The following is an 18,254-nucleotide window of genomic DNA, read 5'->3' on the forward strand; positions in this document are numbered from 1 at the left end:
GCATTTATTTTCTGTCCAATGCAGAAAACAAGAATGAAAGAATAACTAAGTGCTAAAAGGTCCATTCTGTTTGCTTTGAAGAAAACAGAAAATCTTTGCAATCCTGTCATTGGACGTGCTATGATGGAAGGCTCTCCACCTTTATACAAAAAGAAAAAAAAAAGTTAATATTGGTCATGGTGATTCCTCACATCTAATATGTCCATAAATAGCAGGCAAATGCAATATTGACCTCAGAGAAAGAAAGGAAGTGATGATCGAGAATGTAGGCGGCTCTGACAGTTGCTCTCCTTCACTGTTATACTGAATGGCTTCCAGCAGAGGAACACCATTTAACCTGGTAAACTCCTCCACCACCTGTTACAAGCAGGAGGACTTACATTAAATTTGCTTGTTGAGTCATTCTAAGTAAGCCTATCATTAAGTTTCTTAAAAATATCAATATAAAATGATTTGAAGTGCAGGGTTATTATCGTTAACTAATTTTTTTGTTTTTAAGTAAAACTTAAAACTTAAAAATTACTAAGTTTCAAATTAAAATGAAATTGTAAAATATTTAAAATGAAAACTTATTAAAATTATTAATAAAAACTATTATAGTATCGCAATACTAATTGAAGCGAGAATGGATTCTTAAATGATCTCATTCACCTGTGGGCTGCTGGATAGCAGCATGTACAGCACTTCCAGGCTCAGGGTGACCACCTCTGGCTCGGCCATCTTGAGTGTGGCACACAGGGCAGTCAGCAGCCCCGCTTCTGTCAAACCAACACAGTATTCTGTGCCATGATGGGCGATATTACCCAGAACTCTCAGTGCCTTGTCCAAACAACAATAATTGTGTGAGAACTCAAATTTATCTGTGCATGTTATCAAAATGTACATGTTGAGATGATGTGAGTGAATACAAGTATAGTAGAATTACTGCCGAAGGAATATAAAACTTTTTAAAAACAATACAGTAAATTCAAGTAATCTATCAGCAGTGACTTACTATGACAGAAACAGTGAATACAGTCAAACAAGTATACAAAAGGAAGAAATATTTCCACTAATGAAAACAATATGAATCATATATATATATATATATATGTGTGTGTGTGTGTGTGTGTGTGTGTGTGTGTAATTACAATTTATAAATAAAAGGACAATTTAATTAAATGCTTTGCATTGATTATATTTTAAAATTATTCCTGTGATGCAAGAAAGTCTTCAGTGTCACATGATCCTTAAGAAATCATTCTAATATTCTGATTTGTTGTTCAAGGAACTTATTATTCTTATTATCAATATTGAAAACATTTGTTCTGCTTAATATTTATGTGGAAAGCGTGATACATTTTTTCAGGATACTTTGATGAATAAGTTTAAAAGCTTTTAGACCATTATAAATGTCTTCACCGTCACTTGTAATCGATTTAAAATATTCTTTTGTTTTACAAAAATCATAAAACTCAAATAAATTATTCTCAAATATCTTTCACTTATGTTTTTTTTTCAATACTTTAATATGGGCCAGTGTAAGATCATACACCTCATAGTACATAGTGGGTTGCAGCCCAAAAATGTAGATATGTTAGATTGATGTATTATATGTTGAATGCTGGTTCCTCACCATTGAGTTAATTCCTCTAGAGAAAGACAGAAACTGGATTAATATGGGAACCATATTAAGAAGCAGCAGGCCAGAGCAGAACCCACTGGAGCCAGCTGAAAAACATAAGACAGCGCATCACAGTTATAATTGTGAGAATGGTGTTCTCTCCAATAAACACAAGTTAATTTGAGTTTGAGCTTTAACTGGGATGAATAATTGGGGTGTTAATCAATTTAAGCACATGCATGCTAATGTTTTGCTCACTGGTGAGGTTGTTGAGCGCTCACAGGCTCTCTCTGGACAGAGCAGGATGAGGGTGAAGGTAAGCCTGACTAAAGACACAGAGCGCGGCGAGGAGCCGAGTTTCCTCTGGCATTACATCACCTCCACTGACCAGCAGGTTACCAAGGCAACGCAGAAGAGGCCAAATGAGCTGCAATGCAAAAACAAAAGTCACAGTCCAGAGGAAAGCAGGTAAAAGTAGTTCTTAGAGGATGAGAGAGCCATAATAACCACATGATCATTTTGCTGATAAACTATATATATATATATATATATATATATATATATTTGTTTTCCCCCCAAAGTACTGTAATATTTAATATATTTTTTAAATAATATTTATGCAACATTTTCTGTGTTCAACTTCAATATTAAATATGACTTATTTTTTGACATTCATAAAATAGCACCCCCCACACACACATATATATATATATATATATATATATAAAATTACTGTATATATTCTTATATTTTTCTGTGTTTGATTTTAAGATTAAATATGACTTGTTCGTAATTCATAAAATAATGTAATAGTAAGCATTGATTATAAAAGCATTGATAATTGAATTATATATAGGCAGTGTTTCTATTCAGTGAACACAAACATTTAAAATTACGCACACCCTAACCCAGATGTGCAGTATGTACGTGATGTGGGTATAAAATGTTGTGCTGTAATGACTTACCAACTCTATTCCACCCTCCAGGTTTCCTTGAGCAACAGCGCCTCCTAGTGTTATCAAAACAGCACTGCACTGCGAGAGGGCGCCTTGAGCGATCAGCATCGAGTTTTCCAAATTACTGCAAACCACAACATCATGTCACAATTCAGCTGATGTTTTACTCACTAGCCTCTTTTTGTTCCAGATAGCGATTGAATGAGAAGTCATGCTATATGGAGGAAGTGGCACTAAACAAGTTTTAGCACAACTCTGTCATTGTTTAGTAAGTTTTTATGAAAGGAGAAAAGACCACACCTGCTGACTAAATAGTGCAAACACCACGTACACTCAATCGCTGGCCCGTAACCAAATTCAGGATCTGGAGTCAACGCTGAGATCACATGAGGGACTATTCCTGAAGCCATGACCGCTCTGGGGTTTCAAATATAAAACAAGGACAGAAAAATTTGTGATATCTTAATATTTTCTTTAGCATTAAGTATTTATAGTAAACTATAGCAATTTCAGTGTGCCAAGACCTTAGTTCACGTGTCACAAATACTGCAAATGAACATAAATAAACAAGTTGTGGTCACTTACGGGATGATTTTTTCAGTTGCGTCTTTTGCCTGTAGCAGCTGAGACAAAGTGAAGCCAATCGCCTCCACAACGGCCAAATTATACCTCTGATTCTAGAACAGAAAAACAATCTTACTATTTCATGATCTCAAGAACACGTCCAAGTCACATTTTAACCCAAATTAAAAAGAAAGAAAAGTTAATAATATTAATATTATTGCAACAAAAAAAAAAAATGCATTATGACATTATTATTATTATTAGATTTGATAAAAAATTAAAAGGAAAATATTACTCTTACAGTAATGAGAATCACCACTGAGAATAATAAGAACAAAAAATCCACAAAAGTTAAATGTCTGGATGTGGTATGGCATTTAAATTAAAAAGAAAGAAAAATTTAATAAATAAGATTTTGCTTAAAGATTTTTATTTTATTTTATTTTGTTTAGTAAATTTTTTTTGCATTGTGATATTATTATTATTATTATTATTTTTGCATTACATGACAGTTAAACCCCCCCCCCCCCCCCCCAAATTCCCATTACTGTGTAAAAAATAAAAGAAAAATGTTACAGTACTGAGAATCACCACTGATAATAATCACCATTGATAATAACAAGAACAAGTATAGCTGGAGTAAATATGCACATAATTATCAGTTGTCCAAAAAGCTTTTCTTTTTGCAAAATTACATTTTTTTGTTGCATCTTTTGATTTAGGATCAAATATAATCCAGATTTTTTTTTTTGTGAGACTCAGCCTATGAGAATGCATTCAGAGACACAAAATAACATTATCAGCATATATGCTAAGATTTGATTTAAAATCAATTATAAGATCTAACAAAAGTAATCGTTTACTATTAGTAACCTAAATGATCTTACATGAATGCAATTTGCAAGTGCAGAAACTATTCCCTGAGCTAGAAGCTTCTCTCTAACCACATCGCTGTCAGGACACAGATTTCCCAGTGTGTATAAAGAAAGCTCCTAAAGGAAAAGACAAAAGAGACAAATTCATGAGGGATGATCGATTACATGCCTCTGACACTGACTTCAAAGTGGTAACCCACTGACCGTTAGCTTGGTGCTCTGACTGGAAAGGTAAGTGAGGAGGTAGGGGCCAGCAGACAGACAGGCCTGACCTACACTGGGGTGAGTGGACTGAGACAGCACATGCAGACAGCGTGCCGCTTCCAGCTGACACTGAGCATTATGGGAACTGAGCTGTCCGATCAACATGTGCATGCTATTCTCTGATCTGAAGAAAAACACAGGCAATGCATTAGTAAATACACTAGCTTATCTATATATCTTTGGAATAATGTTTTTTTTTTTATGTTTTTGAAAGAAGTGCATTCATTTGATTAAAATACATAAAAATATTATTATAATTTAAAATAAGTAAATATATGATAGAAATATTAAATAAGAATAAATAATAATATAAAATTATATTTAAGTATATTAGCTTTATTATATACTATATAATATCATTAATAAGGATTATAATTAAATATATTGCTAAATAAATTGCACAAATGTGACATTATTTTCATGAGAATCAAACACAATGGCAAAAAAAAAAAAAATAATAAGCTTTTCCTAAAAGAAGCTTGCAACTTGTAAAGTTTTGCAACCTGTTTAGTTTAGGGCTGAAATATGACTTGTTTTGTGAAATTTACTCGTACTACACATTAAATTATAAGTTTAGACCTCCTAAAATAAGGCAAGGTAAGTTTATTTATACAGCACATTGTATCCCCAAAGGTAATATCAAAGTGCTTTGCATAAAAATGATTTTAACCATAAAAGATGACTAAGAAATAAAACTAACAATAAAAATTAAATACTAAAAATTCAAATAAAAATTGATTAAAAAATGTATTAATTTAAGACAAACGAGAAGAAAAGAGCCGTATAAACAAGATAATGCAGTGCAGCAAATAATATAAAGTAAACTCTGTGTTGATACTGAAGTCCTACTTAATGAAAGTGAGTTGGCTCTCTGGGTTTCTTAGTGCTTTTCGTAGAGATGCAAGACAAGCTGCTTTCTCCTCACCCCCAGACTGGACTCCACGAATCATCTTTCTGACCTGATGTTATACAAACAGCACACATGCTTCATAAGACATAGACGCAATATTTGTAGTTTGCTAAGAATGGGATCCCTTCCTTTCCCAATATATGCAGTACACAGTACAGAAATAAACCTAAGCATTTCTCTCTGGAGACTGACCTGTTCAGGTGACAGAGGGGTGGAGCCAGCCTCCACGGAGTCTTCCTCCTGCTCCTCTTCCTCCTCATCCACATTCTGCAGGAGTCTCTTACTGATGAGCTGTCTGTCTCTCCGTGCCTGTCTAAGAGCTATGAGTTGACCAAAACATAAATAATATATTATTTTGCCTACATTAATACATTGCAAACGTATATCAAATCAACAAAATAGACTGAGAGATGAAACACACATTTCTCAAACTCTCTTCTCTTGTGTTTGAACTCCTCCAAATTATTGGCAGATCCACTTGCTTTGTGATGGAGGGTTTTCCATCTCCACATCTTTAAGATGACTGTTTACTGCATGTGCGCCCTGATTATCGTATTATTTTAATGTCTATCTGTTTCTCTCATAACATATTCTACCGTGTTTTATTAGCCTGGCTTGCTGTGGTTGTTTTAAAAATGTGACCCGTGAAAATGACATTTCAAAATACAAGGCCCTGCTAAAGACATCATTATTGTTATTATTATTTCTATTATTATTATTAAATTATTTAAACAGCTCATGTATAGACATTTTACTGTTAACAATCCTCTCACCCTCGTCTGTGTTCGTGTGGCTTTTAGTTTGTAATTTTCAAATCTAGTTGCATCCCAACTTCACACAAGACTCGAGTAAACGCTAGCAATTCATTTCGATGCCATTAGTAAATAAACTTAGAGTACATCCAGAGTTTCATTCACGGTTTCTAGGTAGGTGAGTATGACAAATTTCCGCTTTTACTATTTAAATAAATCTAGTCATTCAGGGTTTTTATTTGTCCAGACCAACACAGCATGAAGGCCATGTTTCTATGCCATGCTGTAATATTGTTAACAGTTATGTATGTTCTAGCAAGTTTGTGTGCATGTTGATGTATTTCTAAGCGTAACCGTGTTGCCTGGCCGCTTTATTCTTTGTAGTCATGCGTTATCACATATGCTCGCCTCTTAACTCTAGTTCTCAAACAAATGTATATTTTTCTTTATTCAGGTGACAGAATCGCCAGAGGTTTATATCCACCATGTCAAAGGCAACCAAACGCAAGCATGTAGTCAAAGAAGTTCTGGAGGACTATGTCACACCCACTGAAGACCAGCATATCATGAGGGTACAGTTACAGTTTTTGAGATCTGTAAGGCTTTGAGAACTCAGTATACGATATTAATAATTCTACATCTTCACATCACAGGTTTTGGGAAGTAATGGCAATAACCTCCATGAAGCTGTGACTGGCAGTGGGGAGCACTTCCTTGTCAGTATGCCTACTAAAGTCCGCAAGAACATCTGGATCAAACGAGGTGTGTTTTACCTTTCGTGGGTATATAACGATTCTGTTCTTAAAGACACTAAAATGTTTTCATGGTCTTTCTGTTTGTTAGGAGACTTTGTCATTGTTGATCCCATTAAAGAAGGAGGGAAGGTGAAAGGAGAAATGAGCTTCATACTTTACAGGGACCATATTCAGTACCTGAGAAAACTTGGGGTCTGGTAAGGCAATGTCTTTTTTTAATATTTGAATTGAATATTTGACACCCACAAGTTGTTCAAAACCTGTATGAGTTTCTTTCTTCTTTTGAACACAAAAGAAGATATTTTTAAGAATGGAAAAAAAAAAAAAGTGGAAGAAGTCCATGGGGACCAGTCAGAAACATTTTGGTTACCAGCATTCTATAAAATATATTTTTATGCTCCACAGAAGAAAGAGACAGGTTGAGGATGAGTAAATGTTAACATTTTTGTGTAAACTATCCCTTTAAACCTGATATATATATATTTTTATTAAAGTTCAGTTTGAATTAAAAATAATTTGATTGTGTCTCAAGAAAACAAAATTGAAATGTTTAGTAAACAGCATTTTCACTCTTCACACAGGCCAGAAGTATTCCAGGAGGATCGCACATCCAGTGAGAGGAACGAGGGAACACCGAAAGAAAGAAGTGAAAGAAAAACAGATGAGGAGGAGGGTGACAGCAAGTCTGAGGATGACGACAGCGATCTTTTTGTAAACACCAATCGTGCCACTGTTCTCTACAGTGAGAGTGAGGACGAGACTGATGAAGATGAGGATGATGAAAGTGACAATAATGAAGAGGAGGGAGAAGATGAAGGAAGAGCATAATACTGCAAATGAATGTGCTCCCACCACAGCATGACCAAAAACAGTTTTATATGAATCTTAATTGGGCTTAAAAACCTGGGAAAAACTACAGTGATGCCTGAGACTGAGCTAATTTTGCATTGAATGATTTCTCTCTGATGGCTTTCAGAAGTTTCTGCTTTAGTTTAATTTGTTTCAAATCTCAAACACATGTTGTTTCATTAAAAGAAACATTGTATATTATAATTCTTGTAAATACAGTGTTGTAATAAACTTTTTGTACACTTGTCGTTTTAGCTGGTTTCTACTCACTGAAGTCAGATTTAAAATCATAACTAAGACAAAGTCAGCATGAAATGAATTTCTTATTTTCATTTTTAATTTGTCTTTCTCAGGGTTTCTATGGGTATTAAAAAGTACCACAGAACAATTCCACAAATCAAGGCCCCAAAAGGGTCATCAATTGAAACAAATTCTTAAAAGCATGAAGTTAAGGCATTAAATGTAGCATGCACTGCAAAAAAAATAAAAAATCTTTCTCAGTGTTTTATTTTTTACACCACTTGAGTATGATTATTCTACTTGAGGTGCAAAATTAAGATACACAATTTTGTTTTCTGACAAATCTAACCAAATTAAGTGTGAATATGCTTAAAACAAGATTTTAGACAAGATGTAGATTTACATTTTTAGACATTTGTACTTGAAAACAAGACAAAAACGGAGCAAGAACATCACTTTTTTGCAGGTACAATAAAAGTTATGACTATTTAAATACTCTAGTTATTGGGAGCAGCAGAAGTTGTAGATCAGTTGTATTTTAAATGTTCAAGTGTTTCATATACAACCCATTGTGTGCTCCATATTGTTACAGTGTTCCCTTCAATTTATTCCTTAAATTTTCTTTACTTGGTCTTTAAAAAGTCTTGCGTTTACCATCACAGAACCTGCAGAAACCCTGTTTATAAAACCTTTAGGCAGTTATTGCAGCAAAATGTGAAAGTCAAGAATATTCAAAACAAATTTATACAAAATACTTTGCAATGCATAACATGTTCCTTAAGAATGAGTACTTGCGTTAACTAAAAAAAAAGTTCAGTCTGAACTCAATCAGGTCTAAGTTTGACTCTCAGCTTTGCATTTCTGCATTCAGGGCTGGGTGCTGACGTTTCGTTCCAAAGTCGGAACATCTCAACTGGGCTTCGCTTGTGCACCAGGAGGATGGTGTGATTCACACAGGGTTCCTTGGGCTCATCTTTGGGGAAGTCAAAGGTGAGGAAGGCAGGGTGGTTGATGGGGTAAACTCCAAGTCTCAGAAGACACATACCCAGGTAGACATCGTCAATGGGGAACAGATGAACCCTTTGCGACACCTCCAAAAGCCTATGTGCCAGAGAACCAGAGTAAAGCACCCCTCCTCCACCAGGGTATGATGGGTACAGCCCTGTATAGAAACTCTTCGGTATGTAGTACTTAGTACTATTAGAGCGTATAGGTGCTGCATTGCTTATCACGTCCCCCACAACAAACGTCTCTATCTTATTTGCCTGCCTGGATCGATTTGAGGAGCCTCCGTCTGCCTCCTCTGCCAGCAAATAGTCTAGGACAGCAGGAGTCCTCACAAATATATCATCGTCGCCCTTAAAAATGAAACGGGCATGCGGGCATCGCCTTGAAAACCAGTTCCAGAACAGCACGTCCTTCAAGGTGAGGTTGAAGAAGGTGTCCATGAAGTCCCACTGGATGATATCACCATATTTTTCACTCTCTAAGTGCAATCTCTCTTCAATATGCAAGTCTTTGGACTTCCCCAGAAGGAAGACCCTGCGGATGATCCTTTTCCTTCCACCTAGTGTTTTTATTTTTCCCGAACGCCCCCATGTTGCTCTTATGGCTTCCCTGTTCTCAAAGTTTGCAGACTGAGTTTTGATGGCCATGAGCAATGTTGGTGCCCCTTTCTTTGCTTGAGCATCACAAACATCTGAAGGATCTATGACCAGTGGATAGTCTCGACAGTGCATGGTGGTTACAAAATTCTTCATCTGGACTGGTAGTTTGGTGTAATCTGACATTATATTGTTAATCTCATAATTTGGAGAACATCTATCTTCAGTCCTTCCGGACATTTCTGTTTTGTAAGAAACACTGGATGGGTTTTCAGCCAGATGAGGCCTTAGGATGGGGTTATACTGGCGGTCCGTCATGTACTGGAGGGTGTTCCACAGAGCGCCACTGTCTAACTCGCTTCTCCAGAAGGATTTCGCAGGATGAGGAGCCATATCTCTGGAGTGATTGAGACCGCTGGCGATAAAGTGTTTCGGCAGCACAGAATGAACAACATGTGCATCATGGGGTGCCCCATGTTTCATGATATAGCACAAAGTTAGTGAGACATAGATGTAGACTGGGAGCAGCAATATGCACGGCAAACAAATGAAGGCGATCTGCCGGCGGTATCGACGCAGATATGAAGCCATAAACTGAGGAAAGAAAGATTAAGAAGGTTTAATAGATCATCAAATGTGATGGTTTGTTTTTCCCCTCAACCACTTAGACTAGTTCACAGGCGTCATTGGGTGTAATTACAGATTATTTAGACAAAGACAAAAATCATATTAAAGAGCATATTATATTATTTACATAAATTCATGCATTTACATTAAATTATTTATCATAAAATGAAGTAGGCCTAACGTATATATAGTCTACTACTTAAACAGTAGTAGTAATAATATTAATAATAATATTAAAGTTTATTATAAAAGTGTTTGTTCTAAAATTATTTAAATAAAAAAACACTTTAATTTAAAACTATACTAACGAAACAACTCACAAGGTGAGACTATCTACTCTAAAAAGCGAAGCACCGCAGATATCGTTTTCTCTCTTTGTGATTATTTTATTGTTTCAAAAACGAAATGAAAAGAAAACTGCTATTACTAAACTACCGAATCGCTTTAAACTTACCGTGTTTTCCTGGTGATGTAGCTATTTTATGATGAATTTCGCGTAATTCCCATAATGTTCGCGGAAGCTAAAATACAAAGATATGTGGAAACATCTTACTACAAAACAAATATGATTTTAAAAGTATTCCCTTGTTGCTCGTGAACCGTGGAGCGAGAGAAGTGACCTCAGGTGTGAAGTAGGCTAACAGGTGTGGGTGCGCGAGGCCTCGCCCAAGATACTCACGTGTGACGAAAGACGTAATAGAGAGAAGAAAATCTGTCGAACAGATGGAAACAAAAAATATTTAAAAAATAAAATAAATAAATAATAAAATAAATGTCTATCTTTTAACCTAAGAACCTTGAGAACAACCTCCACATGCAATACCAAGCTCTGTTGTACCCTATTTACTTTAACAATATACACACATCTGTTTTTGTAAATCGTGGTTTCATTCACTCAGACTTCTTGTTTGACAAGTATGGTGAGTTGCCATATGAAAGCCCCACAGATAAGAGTCACTCCCCTCAGGGAGTAAGATCAGATGATCTGCATTACAAAACAATACCAGTATCACTGTTGATATTGATGCTGATGAGAATCTGGATTTTAAAATCAAATATTTTCATCAGGCTGATGATGATATTGGTATGAGCTCACCAGACCTTTTGTATGGAATCAATCATGGGTAAAGCACTCTCATCTTCTCCCCAGGCAGCTCGCCCACAAACTCTTCAGGCTGCTTGTTGATAAATGTGTTCCATACCAAGCATTTTTGAAAATTCTGTCACCACTAGAAGAACTAATCCTTGACAGAATCTTGGTGAGACAGGTCCAGCTAGTTAAGTGGGGGTTTCAGAATTTTGAGTCCCTCTCTTACTTCATTTTATATATATGTTTTTTAACATCTAAGCAGTAATATTACTATTGGAAGTTGCACTGAAAGTACACTGAAAAAAAAAACTACAACAATTTACATTCGGAAATTGCTAGAAAATTTCAAAATCAGTTACAAAGAAACAGTAAGTAACACTGAAATAAAGTTACATTTGGAAGTAGAAAAACATGTAGAAAACGTGTTTTCTTGTAAAAATGTACTTCAATAATCTTTGTTTTATTTAATAATTTAAAAAAATCAAAGATGAATATTTCATGCTTTATATGTTGGAAAACAATTTTATTTACTTATTTTTAAATATTCTGGTAACACTTTACTTCGGTAATAAGTTCACATTAACTGCCATTATTTAACTGTATTATAGTTAACATGAACTAACAATGAAAATTACTTCTAAAGTGTTTATTAACCTTACTTAATATTAATTTCAGGGTCATTCCACTGAATGGGTGCCATTTGTGTCCCCAGGACATTATAGGTACAACATGCATATAAATAAACTATAAAATGAACTATAAAATACATTTTATTATTAAGCAAAGTGTCCTGCACATTAATCTAACATTAATTATTAATCTAACCAATTTAAAATATATAATTTAAAAAAAAATTAAAACACTGAAATGTTTTCACACAATCCTGTTAGGCCTTAACTTGAGATGGATCAATACAGATGAATAGTTAAATGTATTAGATTCAGTCTTTAAAAAAGTGTATTAAAGAAAAGATTTACTTAAAAAAGTAAGTAAAAAAAAAAGTTTTTGGAACCGTGTTACTTAATGTGGCCTTAATCTCTTCTAAAATGTCTCAATTGTCATCAATAACTTCATGTAAGTTTATTCTTTGCATGTGTTCAATGCATTCATCATCTAAAGTTTTTGCAAATTATTTTCAATAAATGCTCTTTTTGGACTGAGGACTTCACAGTACTTTTCAAGCACTTTTATCTCTAAAATTTAAGGAAAAGTTGATTCCTCAAAATATTATCCAGACCTGTACACACCATAGAGACAGAGGAGGACATATATCGTCTAATATTAAAATGAGTTGTTGATCAATATAAGATTTTCAAAGGCCAGTTGTCAAGTTTTTACCTCCAGTCCCCATTAAAACTGAACATTTGGTTGCATCCTTGATACAATTCAGTCAATGTTCTGTCAAAGAATGAATAAACTGTTGACATATATATCACTCCAAGAAACAGACATACATCCTGATGAATTCATTTTTTAAAATGGTAGGAATTAAGATTTATTTTTTTTTCCATATGAACAAGTGGTTTGATTTTATTTAATTTTTTTACAAGTACTATTTTTTGAGAAAACTTGCAAAAATTTCTAGCATATTCCAAGTCAAGAATGAACATGAAAAAAGGGGATTTATTGCTGAATGTCAAATGAAAACTACACTTTTACCGTGTGAATACGACTCAGTTGCTGCGGTTACCATGCACCCATCTATCTGAACCACTAGAACATGCAGAGGGAGGGACGCCTTCACAGGCAGAGAGGAAGAACAGAAGAAACAGAGAGAGAAAGACAGGAAGAAAATCAATCGGTGAGACGAGCGGTGCTTTAAACGACTGTGTGCACACAGAATGAATCTTGAGCATGTGTGTCTGTGTGTGTGTGTGTGTAAGTGTGTGCATCTGCATGTGTGTCTAAGTGTAAGTGTGCAGGTGGCGGGTTTGTCTTTTCAAATGTAGTTGTAGGTTGCTGGGCTCTGGAAGTAGGGTTTTACACTTTAGAATACACCTAAAGTAGCAAGTTTAGTAGCCGAACACGCATTGCTTCGAGCAAGTCTCCAACTTGCATACAGATGTGTCAAAAAAGAGGACTAGGAACGGCCCCACTGAAACAAAACGAAGGAAAGCCAACAAAACATGGAGCATTCGCAGATAAACACATCTGGTCGTATCGTTCTTCATCGTCTTCCCAGCATGACGCAGACACGACGGGCAGTAATGGATCTGTTTTATGGGCAATGCAGTTTTCGATGAAAAGTCCTGAGACACAGTGCGGCTTAAAGCTGCTGGCATAGGAATGGGAACGTGTGGGAGAGAGATGTATGTCTGTGTAGGCTAGAATCAGGCTGGATTGGTTCCTCCGCAGGCCAATGTCTACACAAGGAAGGAAGGTTACAGTGCAATGAGCTCGTGTCACCACTAGGGGGTCCGGTTTAACCCATTAGTGTTAACCCAGAGCTCCCTTTCGACAAAGCCAACATCCTAAAAAGAGTACAAGCATACGTATACACACACAGGCGCACGTCGAAACTCACAACACGCACACGCGATCGAAACGCTAACCTGAAGACGAACACAACGCGAACGCACGAACGAAACGCGTTCTCGCACGAAACTGCATACACAAAGACACGTACATATACACTGAGGTTCAACTATACTCTCACGCACACGGACAGAAGTGTAAACACATTCATTGGACGCACAGACCACCGTTTTGAAAACCCTGAACACCAGGGCCGATACTGCGACCCAGCGTCATGCCCTGTGAACTCCTGCGTACATCTGTTTCAATGGAAACAATATGCGACAACCAGTTGAGAGAAAGGAAAACGTTGGACGTAGAAACCAAAGACGAACGCAAACGGCGCAAACGATTCGGCATCCGATGCAATTTAACGTCGGTTATGTGTGCGTGTGAATCCTAGTCATGTAAACAAATACCTTACACAGAAGTGATTCAATATTGCATGGTGTCTGAATAATATCACAGTTCAAATGGGGAGATCCTGAACAAACGAAACAAACGAACGAAGAAAAAACAGAAAAACATGTCTATAAAACCCAAGAGTCTGTTTTTAAGAAAGGCTACAAAAATTCAACTGAACCTCCCTCGTCGGCAAACAGCAAAAGGCACCACAATATTATTCTATTTCTAACTCGTGAAAAAATTGGCACGTAATTCTTCTTCGTAATGCTGTAAATCAAAAAAAGGAATTACATATAAATAGTTTTCCCCTATAAAAAAAGTCTTTGCTGCTAGCTAGTAGACAATTTTTGCTGAAATGAAAATAAATATTTCATTTGTTTAGAATATCTGTCTGTTATATAAAATAAAAAATATTTCTCATAGGTGCAGGTCTATAGCATATCATTTGTTTTTCACGCCTACGCAAGTTCGTTTGTCCTTGCTCTCGTCGTTCTTTTTTAAAGGGGTGCATTGTCCGGTCTGGACTGTGACTGCGACAGTTTGTTGGCCTGCACGTTTCCCCGGGAGCCCGAGCGTCCCGTGTTGGTGAAAGTCCGTGTGTCGTTGGGTCGGTAGATGGTGGCCGGTTCGGTGGCGTTCATGTTCTGCATACTGAGAAACGGCGTGCTCTCGCCGTGGCCGAGGTCGCCGACCTCATCGTCCTCCCACTCGCTGTCCGACAGGCAGCTTTGAGAGCTGTAGTTCCTGGGGCCCGGCGTGCGCTGCGATACGTGGCCGTTGTGCCGCGACCTCCTGCGCCAACGGTGGCCATTGCTGCTCTTCTTCGGCTGCTCTCGGGAGGACATGTACTCCTGCGTGGTCTCATAATCCTCATCGTCCACGAAGCGGTACGGGCTGGACGGAAGGGAGCCCGTGCTCTCCGCCGCGTAATACGGGCATCGGGATCGCCGGTAGCGGTGCAGGAGGGGCTGGTCGTCGTCGGGCGTGTAGGCTGCCATGGCAATGGCCAAGGCGGCGGGCGGCAGGGAGAGGGCGTGGCCCGCGTTGGGCGTGGTGATCTGAAAGGTAGGCACCTGCGGGGGCAGTGAGGAGTGAAAGTCCACCGGAGATAGACGCGCCGGCGTGGTCAGAGCAGACACGTACCTGCGAAGATGCATAAAAACATGGGGTGAGAGACGGGATGGAAAAATCTTTTAAATACACACTACCTTTAATAAATTCAGGGTCAGTGAGAAGACTCTTATGCTCAGCAAAGCTGCATTTATCTAATCAAAATGATTCCAGTGAAAATGAAATATTTTTACAGTTTAAAATAACAGTTTACTATGTTGTGTTGAAAACAACTGTGTTGCTTAATATGTGATAAACATGATTTTTTTTATATGTTGATGAATAAAAGTTACAAAATTTTAAATAGAAATATGTGAAAAACATGATTTTACTTTGATAACTAAAAAGTAAAAAAAAATTATAGAAATCTTTTGTATTTCTTATTATTATCAGTGTTGAAAAAAGCTGTGCTGCTTGGTATTTTTTAGAAACGGCGATACATTTCTTTTCAGGATTCTTTGATGAATATAATGTTCAAAAGAACAGCATGTATTTGAAATAGAAATCCTAATAATAAAAAAGTATTAATTTCTTTAAAAAAATTATTTTTTATCTCACCTCAAACATTTGAATGGTAGTGTATGTCCTGCATGTTCTAATTTATATGAATATTAGCACATTCAGATCAATATTTATAGGGAACAAAAATAGTTTTTGAATCAATGATGTATGATGAATCAACCAGTTATAATGGCATTATATCTAAACTACACTAAATACAAAAGAATCCTACAAAACAATAATGCATTATTTTATATCGCAAAAGCATTTAACTAAAAATTTTCCCACAAAAATGAAATTTGATTTACTGAATCAGCCTGTTTACATCAACCATTCAACCAAAACAGCTCATGAATCTGACTTCTACTTTAGAGAGAAAAGTAGGTGTAGAAAAAGCAGAGCAGTAGTGTTTTGTTACTGTTGGGAAAAAATAGGAAAAATGTTTTGAAAGGAGGTACATTTAATCATTTAGCAGATGCTTTTATCCAAAGCAACAAAGGAAGAACATGACAAGGTAAGTTAAGCTACTGTCAACGCTACTGAACATATCTGAGATCTGCTTATACTGTGCTATGCTTCAACACCACATATCAAATTCCTGATCACATAAAGCTTACAAACTTATTTAACCAACAGGACAATCAGCATGCTTTCATTTGACCATGAATATACTCGGTGTCTTTTATCTGGTAAGGTGAACACTTCTTATCTGCTGCTATTGTTTCCTATTTCACTCACCTGTCACTGTGAGGTGAGTCCCGCAGGGAGTCGTAAGAGTCTCCGTACTGTAGGGGGCACCGTGTAGCGTCAGGATACCCACAGTATGCTGCTCGGCGGGCACGAGCCTCCATACACGCCGGGCTGCTGCATTTACTGGTGCCAACAGAGGAAGACAGGGCCCCCGACTGGCAGTCAGAATGCATGCTGTCCGTCCGCTCCATACTCCATGTGCGCTCCTCATGCCTGACAGGCAGGAACAACACAAAGGGAAATAGACAATATGTGAGAAAAATAATTTTCATTATTTATTTCATAGAATTTTTATTTTAAAGAGATTTATACCTTTATTCAGGATGTAATAAATTGGTTAAAATTGTCAATAAAGACATTTTAATTAAAGTAGAATATCTCTCTTTTTGAACTCTTTGATCAAAGTATATGAAAAAAAAATTGTTCTTTTTTGATTGAAACGTTTATTTTGAACAGGTAAATAAATATAGTCAAAATAAAAGAATACAACACAATACAAAATAATTTTCATTTATACATGTCCAAAAAGGAGTAGGAAGAAGCATAAGCTTATTTAATCCTACCCCTTCTCCCCTCCATGTTGATAATAATAATCAATAACAATTATCATCAAATCAACTTCATGGTAACAATAATCAATAACAATTGTCATCAAATTAACTTCATAACTCTGTCATCTCATCCTTGTCTTAATACACTCTTTTGACTTTCCTACATGTATTTACAGTATCAACAAAACCTAAATAAAAACTATGACTAATTAATCTGTATGAACACCTAATCAGATCCGTTCTTCCTCCAGATACATTCTGAGAACCATACGTTTATACTGCTTTTTAAACTGGGTCACACTTGGGCATCGCTTGAGCACTAGACTTAGTCTGTTCCACAATTTCACTCCACATACAGAAATACAAAATCTTCTTAATGTTGTACGAACATAAAGATGCTTAAAATGACACTCTCTCCTAAGATTATATCTCTCTTCTCCATTAAGGAACAATTTATGAATTTTGCCATGGAGTAAATTATTTTTTGCTTTATACATTATTTGTGCTGTTTGAAAATGAAACAATAAATAAATTTTAATATATTTGATTTTAAAAAATAATGAATTTATATGATCTCTATAACCAATTTTATGAATTATCCGTATAGCTCTTTTTTGCAACATAGATAATGATAATAATCTGCATTCATATGTATTACCCCAAACCTCAGAGCAATAATTTAAGTATGGTAATATTAATGCACTATAAAAAATGTAGAGTGATTTGTGGTCCAGAACATGCTTTGCCTTATTCAGTACTGAGATACTTCTAGACAATTTATTATATACATGGTTTATGTGAGATTTCCAACTTAATTTATCATCTAAGAAACTTATTTTCATTAACCCTTTCTATGTCCACACCATATATCTGTATCTGAACTTATGTACTCTTTTTACTATTTCCAAATAACATACATTTAGTTTTTTTAACATTTAATGATCATTTATTTATATCAAACCACCTTTTTAATTTACTCATTTCTAAAGTAATAGTCTCTAATAATTCTTTTAAATCCCCCCCAGAACATAAAATGTTTGTATCATCTGCGAACAAAACTAACTTTACTAATTTTGATACTTTACAGATATCATTTATATAAAGCAAAAATAACTTACGACCCAGTACTGACCCCTGGGGTATGCCACAAGCAATGCTCAAGCACAAAGATGAATATTCCCTCAACTTCACAAACTGTTTTCTGTCTCTTAAATAAGTTTTTACCCAGTCCAATACTACCCCCTTATCCCATACCGTTTCAGTTTATTAATTAATAAATTATGATCAATCGTGATTAGTCAAAAGCTTTTTTAAGGTCAATGAAAACTCCAACT

The 18,254-nt window shown here is 36.0% G+C and overlaps 3 protein-coding genes and 1 pseudogene across 5 annotated transcripts in view; 1 reads left to right on the forward strand and 3 right to left on the reverse strand.

Moving 5' to 3' along the window:
• Positions 1–118: 118 nt before the first annotated feature.
• LOC306853315 (transmembrane and coiled-coil domain-containing protein 6-like) lies at positions 119–5,794 on the reverse strand (annotated as a pseudogene). The gene is made up of 13 exons: positions 5,594–5,794; positions 5,365–5,492; positions 5,112–5,221; positions 4,203–4,386; positions 4,011–4,115; positions 3,145–3,236; positions 2,860–2,976; positions 2,569–2,683; positions 1,862–2,030; positions 1,616–1,710; positions 652–819; positions 233–357; positions 119–139 (listed from the first exon to the last, which is right to left on the reverse strand). The product of its transcript is annotated as a transmembrane and coiled-coil domain-containing protein 6-like (transcript).
• A 176-nt stretch (positions 5,795–5,970) lies between these two features.
• LOC306852993 (putative RNA-binding protein EIF1AD) lies at positions 5,971–8,019 on the forward strand. 2 transcript variants are annotated; one of them, XM_079390135.1, is made up of 5 exons: positions 5,971–6,098; positions 6,379–6,496; positions 6,578–6,686; positions 6,768–6,876; positions 7,261–8,019. In XM_079390135.1, exons 2-5 carry the CDS (start codon positions 6,410–6,412, stop codon positions 7,505–7,507), a joined length of 552 nt encoding a protein of 183 aa, XP_079246261.1. In that variant the 5' UTR covers positions 5,971–6,098; positions 6,379–6,409; the 3' UTR covers positions 7,508–8,019. The 2 variants fall into 2 exon arrangements, with proteins under 2 accessions (XP_079246261.1, XP_079246260.1); XM_079390134.1 differs by having other exon boundaries at positions 5,995–6,102; positions 7,261–7,774.
• Positions 7,866–10,628, reverse strand: LOC306852992 (N-acetyllactosaminide beta-1,3-N-acetylglucosaminyltransferase 2). Its single transcript, XM_079390133.1, has 2 exons — positions 10,454–10,628; positions 7,866–9,966 (listed from the first exon to the last, which is right to left on the reverse strand). The coding sequence occupies exon 2, from the start codon at positions 9,961–9,963 to the stop codon at positions 8,593–8,595; it is 1,371 nt and encodes a 456-aa protein (XP_079246259.1). The 5' UTR covers positions 9,964–9,966; positions 10,454–10,628; the 3' UTR covers positions 7,866–8,592.
• Positions 10,629–12,602: 1,974 nt separating this feature from the next.
• LOC306853157 (pro-neuregulin-2, membrane-bound isoform-like) overlaps positions 12,603–18,254 on the reverse strand; it is a 79,140-nt gene continuing 73,488 nt past the window's right edge. Inside the window, exons 10-11 of the mRNA XM_079390359.1 lie at positions 16,358–16,582; positions 12,603–15,151 (exon numbers count right to left, since the gene is read on the reverse strand). Coding sequence (XP_079246485.1) covers positions 14,506–15,151; positions 16,358–16,582 — 871 coding nt within the window. The 3' untranslated portion in view covers positions 12,603–14,505. The remainder of the gene's footprint in view (positions 15,152–16,357; positions 16,583–18,254) is intronic.

Source organism: Barbus barbus (assembly GCF_936440315.1).
Source record: "Barbus barbus genome assembly, chromosome: 33".
In the NCBI taxonomy this organism is placed as follows: domain Eukaryota; kingdom Metazoa; phylum Chordata; class Actinopteri; order Cypriniformes; family Cyprinidae; genus Barbus; species Barbus barbus.

Coding starts and splice junctions, on each gene's coding strand:
- LOC306852993 (XM_079390135.1), top strand. CDS start 6,410: ATGTCAAAGGCAACCAAACGCAAGCATGTAGTCAAAGAAGTTCTGGAG. Junction 6,497..6,577: donor AAGACCAGCATATCATGAGG/GTACAGTTACAG, acceptor TTCACATCACAG/GTTTTGGGAAGTAATGGCAA. Junction 6,687..6,767: donor GAACATCTGGATCAAACGAG/GTGTGTTTTACC, acceptor TCTGTTTGTTAG/GAGACTTTGTCATTGTTGAT.
- LOC306852992 (XM_079390133.1), bottom strand. CDS start 9,963: ATGGCTTCATATCTGCGTCGATACCGCCGGCAGATCGCCTTCATTTGT.